The sequence below is a fragment of the Macrotis lagotis genome, chromosome 7, assembly GCF_037893015.1.
Source record: "Macrotis lagotis isolate mMagLag1 chromosome 7, bilby.v1.9.chrom.fasta, whole genome shotgun sequence".
NCBI lineage: Eukaryota > Metazoa > Chordata > Mammalia > Peramelemorphia > Peramelidae > Macrotis > Macrotis lagotis.
Window position 1 is genome coordinate 119,477,712 of NC_133664.1, and position 12,406 is coordinate 119,490,117.

The following is a 12,406-nucleotide window of genomic DNA, read 5'->3' on the forward strand; positions in this document are numbered from 1 at the left end:
ACAGTTCCAAAAGTTATTGAGAAGAATCCTGTAAAAAGCAGAATTGGCCAGATGGAAAGAGATAAGAAAGCTCTCTGAGGAAAACAACTCCTTCAGACAAAGAATAGAACTCAGGGAGATTGATGAATTTACGAAAAATCAAGACACAGTACTTCAAAACCAAAAGAATGAAAAATTAGAAGAAAATGTGAAACATCTCATTGAAAAAATAACTGATATGGAAAACAGATTTAGGAAAGATAATTTAAAAATTATTGGAATACCTGAAAGTCATGATCAGGAAAAGAGCCTTGTCATCATTTTCAAAGAATTACTACAGGAAAATTGCCTTGATATCCTAGAAGCAGAGGGCAAAATAGAAATGGAGAGAATCCACAGACGCCCCTGAGAAAGAGATACCAAAAAAAAAAAACAACCCCCAGGAATACTGTAGCCAAGTTCAGAACTCCCAAGTCAAAGAGAAAATATTACAAGCAGCCAGAAGGACACAATTCAAATACCGTGGAGCTGCAGTCAGGATCACACAGGACTTAGCAGCAGCTACATTGGAAGATCATAGGGCTTGGAATATAATGTACCAAAAGGCAAAAGAGCTTAGAATGCAACCGAGAATCAACTACCAGGCAAAATTGAATGTCCTCTTCCAGGGAAAAAGATGGACTTTCAATGAACCAGGGGAATTTCACATGTTCCTGTTGGAATGGCCAGAGCTGAACAGAAGGTTTGATCTTCAAATACAGAACTCAGGTGAAGCATAGAGATTGGAGAAGGGGAAAATGAGGGACTTGATGATGATGAACTACATGTATTCCTGCTTAGAAAAATGACACTGATAATATTCATATGAACCCTCTCAGTTAATAGAGCAGGTAGAGGGAGCTTTTATAGTTGAAGCACAGGAGAAAGCTGAATTTGAAGATAAAATATAGTGTAAAAATGGGGTCAATAGATAAAAGGGAAATGTAACAGGAGAAAGAAAAAGGAGCAGAGGAATAGGCTAAGATATTTCATATAATAAGATTTTTCTTTATTACAATGAGCTATTGCAATGATATGGAAGGGGGAAGGCAAAGGGGAATGGGGGAGTCTTTGCTCTCATCAGAGGTGGCTAGGAGAGGAAACAGCATATATGCTCAATGGGGTATAGACATATGGAATAAGAAGGAGGGGGACACAGGGAAGGGGTGGGGATGTGAATGAAGGAGAGGATGGACCATGGGGGGAAGAGTGGTCAGATAGAACACATTTTCTGTTTTACTTCTTGCAAGGGGCTGGGATTGGATGGCCTACCCAGGACCACAGGGCCAGGTGGATACTGGGCCTAAGGGGTGGTATGGGGGCTCAGGGCTTCTTGGCCCCAGGACCAGGGATCTGTCTGCTGAGCCACTTGGCTACCCTACAGCAGAGTCAGAGTGAAAGGAGAGAAAAAATATAGTACATGGTAGTGGAGAAATACGAAAGGAGGGAGTTGTGATCAGCAATGGCAATGGTGGAAAAATATGAAGTGACTTTTGTGATAGGCTTATCATAAAGAATGTGATCCACCCGTGACAGAGTTGGTGGTGTTGGAACAAAGACTGAATCACATTTATTGTTGTTGTTATTATTATTATTATTATGATTTGGGGGGGTGTAGGGTAAATGGGGCTGGGTGGCCTGCCTGGGGCTGCATAGCAGGGTGATCATTGGGTGTCTGAGGCCAGATTTGGATCCGGGTGCTCCTGGCTCAAGGGCCAATGCTCTGTCCTCCACCCAAGCTGCCCCTACTATTATTACTATTTTATTTGGGGTCTTTTTTTTTCTTTTTTATGGTTTTTGCAAGGCAGTGGGTTTGGGGTGGCTTGCATGTCACACAGCTGGGTGACTGTTGGGTGTATGGGGCTGGATATGGGCTCAGGTGCTCCTGGCTCCAGGGTTGGTGCTCTGTCCACTGCACCACCTGGCCATACCTACAATTATTACTATTATTCTTTTAATTTTAATTTTTTTTCTCTCCCCTTTACTTTATCACTCAAGCGAGTCTATATTGGGGGGGGGTTGTTTACTCTTAAACAAGAACATTTTATTAATGTATAAAAAAAATTGTACAAAATGAGAATAAATATTAAATTTTAAAAAATTCTTGAGCAGGTGATTGACAGATTTATAAAGATTAATCAGATAGACAGCTACTAAAGAATGGATAACAGAGTCAAGATTGGTGTGGGAGCCCGAATAAGAACCTCCAGAAGTGGAGATGATGAGAGCCAAAGTGTATTAGGGATCAAATAGAAAGAAGATGGAAATAGAAATGTTTAATAGAAATGTCCCTAGACACCTGCCTCAAAGACCCATTACGGTCATAACACTCAACCTGTTCCAGGGAAAGTTTCTGAAATGGAATGAGAGAAATCTTGAATTTAAGAAATATAGGTGGCAGAGTGGATAGAGCACCAGCCCTGGAGTCAAATCGGGCCTCAGACACTTCATAACTGCCTAGCTGTGTGGTCTTGGGCAAGCCACTTAACTGTTTGCCTTACAGAAACCTAAATAAATAAATAAAATTTCTAAAAAATGCCTAAAGTTTTTTTCAGATTTAAAAAAAGAACTATAAGAGGGGAAAAAAAGTCAAAGGGGACAAGTCATGTGTTCAAACGTAAAAGACTGGATGAACTGTGACCCCATTGGCAGAAACAGCAAAGTCCAGAAGAGAAAGAGGTTTTTTGGGGACATCTGTCTACATAACCCAAAAACCTAACGTGACCATAGGTCGCCTGGCTGCAGCACCGAACCGGCCCCCGTGGCAGGCACAAGCCGGGTGTGATGGACACAGAACGGAGCACCAGTCGGCAGAGCCTTTGGCGCCCGCAGGAGCTGCAAAATTGGTGAAAAAGGAGACTCCGGGGCCTCTGAAGTGTCAGCTCGGAAGCGGGCCCAGCGGCCTGCTCGGCGCCGCAGGCCGGACTCGGGAGGCGGCCCGGGCTTCCGCGGAAACGGGAGTCCGGCGCCGGGGAGGCGAGGCGGGCCGGGGCCGGGGCCGGGGCCGGGGCCCGGGGGCCGGAGCCGGGGGCCGAAGCCCCGCCACGCCCGGGAGACGCGAGGGGGCAGGGCCGAAAATCAAAGTTTCCCGAGGCGGGCCCCGCGCCTGCCCGCGGCACGCGGGGCCCCCGGCGGGCAGCGCCCCCCGGAGACCCGGCCCCTTCCCCGCCCCCCGCCGCCCGCGCCCAGGCCCGGCGCGGGGAGCCAGGGAGGCCCGGGCCGCGCCTCCCCTCCCCCTCCCCGCGGCGCGGCGCGCCCGGGCCCTCGGCCGCCCGCCGCTCCCGCCCCGCCGCCCCCCGGGCGGGCCCCTACTCACTCGGGCAGGTAGGTGGAGGAGAAGGAGCTCCACTTGTGCAGCGCGTAGGGCAGCAGCCGGCTCTCGGGAGCCGCAGCGCCAGCCCCGCCAGCCGCCATCTTGTCAACTCCCAACCCGCCGCCGCGGCCGCCGCCGCCGCCGCCGCCGCCGCCGCCGCCGCGGGGGCGGGGCCTGCGCTTAAAGGGGCCGCGCGGGCTGCGGGCGCCGGCCGGGGGCGCCCTCCCCTCCCCCGAGCAGCCGCGGTCCGGGGGCAGAGGCGGGGCCTGGCGAAGCGGAGCGAGCCGCGGCCGGCCTCCGGGGCGCCCCCCGCCCACGCGCTCAGCCAGGGCCGGGAGCCGGGCCCGGGGGACGGGGCTGGCACCGGGCGGCCGCAGCCGGGGCAGGGGAGCGTTCCACACGGAGGACGTGGGTAGAAACCCAGCCAAAGGCCCAGAATGTTAGAGAAATGCCGCCAAAGGCAGAATGCGAGAGAAATTTAGCCAGAGGCTGAGAATTTTCATACAAATTTAGCCAGAGAGAGAATTTTAATAGAAATTTAGCCAGAGAGAGAGAGAATTTTAATAGAAATTTAGCCAGAGGCAGAATTTTAATAGAAATTTAGCCAGAGAGAGAGAGAATTTTAATAGAAATTTAGCCAGAGAGAGAATTTTAATAGAAATTTAGCCAGAGAGAGAGAGAATTTTAATAGAAATTTAGCCAGAGACAGAGAATTTTAATAGAAATTTAGCCAGAGACAGAATTTTAATAGAAATTTAGCCAGAGAGAGACAGTTTTTATAGAAATTTAGCCAGAGAGAGAATTTTAATAGAAATTTAGCCAGAGAGAAATTTAATAGAAATTTAGCCAGAGACAGAATTTTAATAGAAATTTAGCCAGAGAGAGAGAGTTTTAATAGAAATTTAGCCAGAGACAGAGAATTTTAATAGAAATTTAGCCAGAGAGAGAGAGAGAGAGAGAGAATTTTAATAGAAATTTAGCCAGAGAGAGAGTTTTTATAGAAATTTAGCCAGAGAGAGAATTTTAATAGAAATTTAGCCAGAGAGAGAGAATTTAATAGAAATTTAGCCAGAGAGAGAATTTTTATAGAAATTTAGCCAGAGAGAGAGAGAATTTTAATAGAAATTTAGCCAGAGACAGAGAATTGTAATAGAAATTTAGCCAGAGAGAGAGAGAATTTTAATAGAAATTTAGCCAGAGAGAGTTTTTATAGAAATTTAGCCAGAGAGAATTTTAATAGAAATTTAGCCAGAGACAGAGAATTTTAATAGAAATTTAGCCAGAGACAGAGAATTTTAATAGAAATTTAGCCAAAGAGAGAATTTGAGATAGAAATTTAGCCAGAGAGAATTTTAATAGAAATTTAGCCAAAGAGAGAGAATTTTAATAGAAATTTAGCCAGAATTGGAATTTTAGATAGAAATTTAGCCAGAGAGAATTTTAATAGAGATTTAGCAAAGACAGAGAATTTGAGATAGAAATTTAGCCAGAGAAAGAATTTGAGATAGAATCTAACAGAGATAGAATTTTAATCAAAATTTAGACAATTAGAATTTTAGATAGAAATTTAGCCAGAGAGAATTTGAAATAGAATCCAACCAGAGATAGAATTTTAATAGAAATTTAGCCAGAATTAGAATTTTAGATAGAAATTTAGCCAGAGAGAATTTGAGATAGAATATAACCAAAGAGATAGAATTTTAATAGAAATTTAGCCAGAGATAGAATTTTAGATAGAAATTTAGCCAAAGAGTGAGAATTTGAGATAGAATATAACCAAAGAGATAGGATTTTAATAGAAATTTAGCCAGAGATAGAATTTTAGATAGAAATTTAGCCAAATAGAATATTGGATAGAAATTTTCCAAATAGATAAAATTTTAGATAGAAATTGGGCAAATAGATACATTTTTTTGGCATACATTTAACCCAAAAGACTGCATTCCTCCTAATCCCACCCAATCACCCATCTTAGAACACCAGTCTTCACAAAGGTCAGGACCCTTAAGACCCATACACATGTCTTTTTTCTTCCTTTATAGAACACTCCTTAAGACTTGTTGGCCAGATGTTCATTGGAGTTGCTAAAACATTTGCCACTTTCCTGGTGCTCAGCCCTTAATCCCTGAGCCTTGGAAATTGAAGTAGCTTTTGCCACATGTAGGAAGGATAAAGTCACTGGGGTATCCAAAACTAAGTCTGGCATTAATATAATGAATTGGATGCTCCAAGGAGAGGCCTGAAAAACCTAAGAGGCCCCAGCAACATAAAGAGAACTAAAACAAAAACTCGTTTTTCTTTTATTTTGGAGCCTGTCTTTGTTTCCAGAAAGCTATCAGGATTATCATTTGAATTTATCAAAGGAGGAAACTGAGGTACAGGTAATTATCTTTCCACGGTTTTCTAATGAATGACTTAAGAGTTGGCATACTCCCCCCCCCCCCCAGAATCATATAATTACAGAACTGGAAGGGACCCTAGTATACTGCTTGCATGTGGATGGAATCAGAGGCCCAGGGTTTAAAAATCACATCTCTTCCTCTTCATGTAAGAACTTGAACAAGTATTTACCTTTTGGATATTGGGTTTTTAGATAGGGAAATTGTATAGGAGAGATGATTTCTTAGACAAGAAAAGATTTCAGCCTTGTGGGGTTTAGCAGCCTACCCAGAGTTATGCAACTAGCTTATGGCCAAGGCAGTATAGAATATGACTCTCCCAATACCCACTCCAATATTGTTTTTATTATCCAATATTTGCTTGCTTCTCTAACCAACTTATACTACCTACATTTCTTCAGATCTTATCATCATCATCTCCCCAATTCCTGGATTAAAAAACTGAAAACATTAAAAAACCTAATCCGCACTAAGAAAATCCCTTGCTTGAAGAAATTGTTGGATGAAACACAACTGTTTTTGACATTTAAATATCTACATGATTCATTTGTGTATTACGACATAACTCCAAAAAGATTTTCAGTTCAAATGTTATTAATTATATATTGAAACTGGAATGATGAACTGAGAAATTGTCTTCCATCTCAACCCAGAGATCCTGAAAAAACAGTTGAAAGAGAACAATAAAGGATGATATAGAAAATTTTAGCAGCACAGATATAGTAAATAGTATCTTGACTCAGAGATAACTGAGTAGTTTGTTTTCCCAATTTTAACCTACTCAAAACATTTCTCTCTCTCTCTCTCTCTCTCTCTCTATATATATATATATATATATATATATATATATATATATATAGTAACTATAGTTGAATTCACAAGGTGACAAAGATACTAAAGGAAGAAAAGACCTCATGAGATGACATGAGAGAATTAAAACATAAAAAGCTGCCATTAGCCAGCTGCTGGTGCAATCAACCTCACAAGCTTAGGTCTCACAGTCCATCTTCAGAGGCCTACCCAGTCCCTGAAAAGTTTTGGCTCAATCTACAACACCTCCATCCCATCCCAAGAGACAGAAGAAATCAATTCTGCCCAGCCACTTGAAAGAATGTTGAGTCCACAGGGGGAAGAAAGATTTTCAACTATTTTCTTAAAGTTTACTTTGGGCAGGGAGCAAATCCCTGACATTCCCCAACCAGAAGAGCTTGAGGACATTCTGTGCCACAGGAATAATAGTGGGGCAAAGGAACAAGAATGAGGAGGGAAGCCAGAAATGAGTTACTAAAAAAATACATTTTGGGGGGGGGGTAAAAGTCTGAAAGACTAAAAGTAAAAGAAAAAAAGACTAGTTATAGGACAATTTACTAAGCAGAAAACCAACAGTAAAAGAAAGAAAAATTAATATAAACCACAAAAAAGAAGTCATAAAACACTGAGCTATTATGCTGTGAAAGGAAGTTAATGAAAAATCCCCAATGGGGGAAAAAACATCTGCAACAATCAATTCCCAAGTAGTTGATAAGAGAAATAAAATTTTTTCTAAAAAGTTAGTAGTCAAAGAACATTTTGTTAAGTATCAACTGTGTACCAGTCACTGTGCTAATTCCTGAAGATAGAAAGAAATGCATGAGACAATGCCCTACCCTACAGGTTCTCCTGGTCTAATCAGGGAGACAGAACGTAACGACTTTGTCCAAACAAGATGAATAAATAATAAATCTGAGGTAATCACCACAGGGAAGGCATCAGTATTAAGGGGAATCAGGAAAGGCTTTTGTAGAAGGTAAAAATTTAACTGGGACTTGAAAAAAATAGGAATCAGCAATGAGAAAAGAGAAGCTCCTAGGCAGGAGGAATAAAAAGAATCCTGTTTGCGAAACAGCCAGACCATTGAATATAATAAAATAGCAAAATGAAGTGTAAGGAGACTGGAATGGTAGGAGGGGTCCAGGTTTTATCAGGAGAGAAATTCATTTAGAAATTAGAGATTCAAAAGAATTTTAGAGAAAAATGGAGGAAATGCAGTCTGCACCAAAGTTGGCAAAGGGTACAGAGATGTGGAAATAAATGAGAAGTGGTGAGTGATCATGATAAGGCCCAGAGATGGGTTATAAAATGAATGGATGGTAAGGAGAATAGGGTAAGACATATAAAGGTAATTCCAGGTCTAATGAGAAGGTCAAATTTAGGACTCTAAAAGTTCCAAATCGGATGAAGGAATTAGAATTTTAAAAAATAAGTAAATATATAACAAATGCATGGAAGAATTAGAATGAATAATAAAGTACCTAAATGAGGAAGAGAGAAAAATACAAATGAAAATTTCTTGGAAAAGGGTATAACAAAGGAATACTTAATCTAAAAAGTTGTAAGGGAAAAGGAAAATTATGAACCATATATTTATAATTTGGAAAGAGAAGATAAAATGAGGGGTAAAAGAAACATTAAAAGAGAAATTAGCATCTTAAGTAAATTCAAGTAATTTAGGATGTCAGATAAACAGAAGTCAGAAAGTCTTTGGAAATAGATTTGGATCAAAATAGTATAATCAAAACAAATCAATAGTACAAAGAGCTGACTTAAAAGAAGGGTCAAAAATCAATACAAAAGAAATGTGGAAAGTACAAACCAAGCAATTATCACCTTAAATGCTAATGCATTAAACAATACAATAAAAAGAGGATAAAAGTATAGATATTAAAAAATCTAATTTTGTGCATACAGAAAACATCTAAAAAATAAAGATATAGAATTAAACTGAGCCCCGACATTTAATATGATTTCAAAAAAGTAGAAATTGCAGTCATACTCTTGTACAAAAATTAAAATTTACAATGTTGAGATAGATAAATGGGACTATTATACTACACTTAAAAGTAATCTTCATAGTGAAATATTTTCAAAATTGAGCACAAGCATTAAATGGCAGGACATTTAAATTTATAAAAGAAAGTTAATTAAATTACAAAAAGATATAGGAAGTAATAACTGTAGGAGATGTTAATATTCTAGAGCTGAATAGATCTAACAAAGATAAAGGAAAAAAGATATAAGCTAAACAATGTTAGAAATGTTAGATTTGAAAACATGAATTCTTCTCAATGGAAATATTAAAGACCACACATATTATTCAGCACCTAATGTACATTTACAAAAATAGACCATGTGATAAAGTACAGAGAAAGTAAACAAATGTAAAATACGTCAAAGTACCAAATACAGCATCTACATAACATAATATAATAAAAATAATAATTTGCATAGGGAATAAAAGCAAAAGACCAAAATAGTAACTCAATAGTAGTATGCTGTATAATGAGTCTTATCAGAAAATAAACCAAAGAAACTATTAGCACTTATGTTAAAAAGAACAATAATAATCCTTTTAACAAATTTTTGGGGATACAGTTAAAAAAATTACTTAAAGAAAAAAATCTATGAAAACAGATTTTAAAAGTTAAATTTAATGAGTTAGACTAACTATTTTTAAAACTAGGGAAACAAATTAACAAGACTAGTAAAAATTCAAAGGAGGAAATCTTGAAAATTAGAAATAAAAACAAAATAGAAATGATAAAATTAAAATTAAGTAATATGATTAATAAACCTTTGGTTTATCAGATAAAAAAGAGGAAAGAAAATCAAATTATTAACATAAAAGATGAATTTGCAACAAATAAAAGAATTAAAAATTGTCAGAATTTACTATCTATAATTATGTGCTAAAAATTGAAAATTTAAAAGAAGTAGATACTTTCCTGATTTAAAAAATGTATTATTCTAATTAAGACAAAAATGAATTGGAGCTTATTCTTTAACATTTAATCCATATCCCATCAATGTCTCAATTAAAAAAAAAGTATGAGATAGTTTATCAAAAACTTCAGGAAAATCTAGGCACAGCCATATGATTTTTCTCAGTTGCTAGGTTAGTAATCATGCAAAAAAATGGAAATTAGTTCAGTCAAGCACAACTTATTGGATTTTTTTCCTTATTTAATTTCCAATCGCATGCAAAGATAGTGTTCAGAATTCATCCTTTTGTAAGTTTTTTGAGTTCCACATTTTCCTACCACCCTCCCTTCCAATGCTCATTCTCATGACCTCAAACAATCTGATATAGGCTATACAGGTAAAATTGCATTTAAATTATTTCTACATTGGTTAAGCTGTGAAAGAAGAACTAAAACTCAGGGAGAAAAAATAAGGAAGAAAGAACAGAAAAAGTTTTAAAAGTGAATAAAGTATATTCTGCATTCAGAATTCATAGTTTTTTTCCCCTCTGAATGTGAATGGCATTTTCCTCATCAGGTTTCTCATGATTGTCCTGGATCATGAAAGGCTGAGAGGAGTTGTATCAATCATAAGTGATCATCTCATAATGTTGCTATTGATGTGTATAATGTTCCCCTGGTTCTGCTAACGCTACTCAGCATCAGTTCATGCAAGATTTTCCAAGAGATGTTAGCTCTTTGTAATAATATCTTCCCTTTCTAGAAGTTTGCCAACACTGATCTAAAACATTCCCAAAGAGTGAGTAAATACATTGAGACAATAAAGAGTATCAGTTAAGCAGCAAGAGAATATTTTTTTAAATCTCACAAAACTTCTCAGTATTTCTATAAGCTAAAAACAAAACCAGAAGGAAATAAAGAGGATTCCCATAAAATTTATATGAATCAATCCACAATATGATTCCATTTAGAATAATACAAAATACGTAAAATTTCTATGAATTAATCTACAAAGACATTCTCAAGCATCCTATATTCTTCCAAAACAGTCATGACAGAGAACAAGGAAGACAAATTAATTGAAGAGCCAGTCATTGCTCATAGTTGATCCTTAGCTATATAGTAAAAATGATGCTGCTTACCTAAATTGCTTTACATAATGCCATGTTAATCAGCTACCATATAGTTCCTTTATGATCTAAATAAAATAATAACAATATTCACTTGAAGGAATAAGAGGTCTAGAATATCCCGGGGAATAATAATAAAAAGTAGGAATGAAAAGCACTGTACATCCTAACAGCAACATGGGGTGATGATCAACCGTGATGGACTCGCTCATTCCATCAGTGCAACAATCAGGGACAATTTTAGGCTGTCTGCAATGGAGAATACCATCTGTATCCAGATAAAGAACCGTTGAGTTTGAACAAAGACCAAGGACTATTACCTTAAATTTAGAAAAAAAAAACTGGTATCTATTATCTGATCTTGCTATATCTGATACTTTATATTTCTTCCTTAACAATATGATTTCTCTCCCATCACATTCACTTTGTATCAATGTATACCATGGAAACAATGTCAAGATTGACAAATTGCCTTCTGTGTGGGGGTGGAGGAGGGAAGTAAGATTAGGGGGAAAATTGTAAAACTCAAAATAAATAAAATCTATAATAGTTTGACTGAGGCAATGACCATTGAGTCCTTTAAGAAAGACAGGAGGCAAAGAGGCCAAGAATGACCACTCCAAAAAAAAAAAAAAAAGCAGGGAAAATTGCTGGGAGGACATCTCAATGATTAAGACTAATAAAAAAGAAAGGAGCCACTTTTTGTGCAGATCAAAAAAAAAATCATTCTGGAAGGGGAAGTCCCTCAGGGTGGCTAAGTGAATAGAGCCCAAAGTTTGGAATGATCAAGACTCAAAAAGAGCAAAGAACTAGTAACAAAATTGAGTAGAGCCCTGGGTCTGGAATCAGAAAGTCCAGAGTTCAAACCGAGCCTCAAACAACTTAGCAGCTCTGTGACCTGGGCAAGTCACTTAAATCTCTGTCTGACTCAATTTCCTCAACTGTCAAATGGAGGGCATAATAGCATCTCCTTCCCAGAGTTGCAATGATCAAATGAGATATTTGTGAAGTATTTATCTCAAGAGTCTGGCACATAACAGGTGATTAATAAATGCTATTTCCTCCTTCCTTCCTCTCATTAGTTTATAAAATGGAAAATATAGTACTTGAATGTAACATAAATTATTAACAAAAATGACAATAAAAAAAAAAACCATGCTGCTGTGGAAAGCCCACTAGCTCTAGAGTCAGAGAACCTGAATTCAAATGATATAATATGAATGAAGTGCTTTGTAAAACCTAAAACATTCCTTAAATGTTAGCTATTATTTTTGTTGCTTTTTTAATCTTAACTCCGAAGCTTACTATCTTGTGACTTCAGACAAATCACTTAAGTTCAGTTTCCTCATCTATAAAAAGAGGGGATTGGACCTGGGCTAAGCTGCTCTCCAACACTTGTTCTATGATCCTATGGCATATAAAATAATACAGAGTAAAGCAAAACCAGAAAAATTATATACACAAGGACTTCTACAGTATAAACAGAATGTAGAGTAAAATAAATAATATTTATGTAAAAGAGAAGTGCCTAGAACATTGGAAGGGGGGTAAGACCCAGTTCATTAACTTCCTTTACCAAAAAAAAAAAAACTGATAATTGCACTAAAATCATGAATGTGCTGCAGCTGGTTCCTACCAGCTTTGGAGAGCCAGCTGATAGTTAAATTTTCAGCATAAGAGGTTTACACTTGGAAATAAAATGGCAATGCTACAAATCAGGAATTGATTTATTATTTTGTTGATTGTCTAGATTTAAGAAATGATTAAACTTGAAAGTATACTGCATATACTTTTTTTTGAGCGGCAATT

General features: G+C 38.0%; 1 protein-coding gene across 10 annotated transcripts in view; it reads right to left on the reverse strand.

Moving 5' to 3' along the window:
• The window catches only part of MKLN1 (muskelin 1), a 377,184-nt gene that overhangs the window by 254,362 nt on the left and 110,416 nt on the right, over positions 1 to 12,406 (reverse strand). For 2 of the 10 annotated variants that reach the window (XR_012470079.1, XM_074193672.1), the window contains exon 1: positions 3,335 to 3,463. The exons of the other annotated variants lie outside the window; for them this stretch is intronic. Coding sequence is in view for 1 of the 2 variants with exons in the window: in XM_074193672.1 (XP_074049773.1) it covers positions 3,335 to 3,432 (98 nt within the window). In the remaining variant the exon portion in view is untranslated. Of the gene's footprint in view, positions 1 to 3,334; positions 3,464 to 12,406 lie in introns of those variants that run through there. 10 annotated transcript variants of the gene reach the window in all.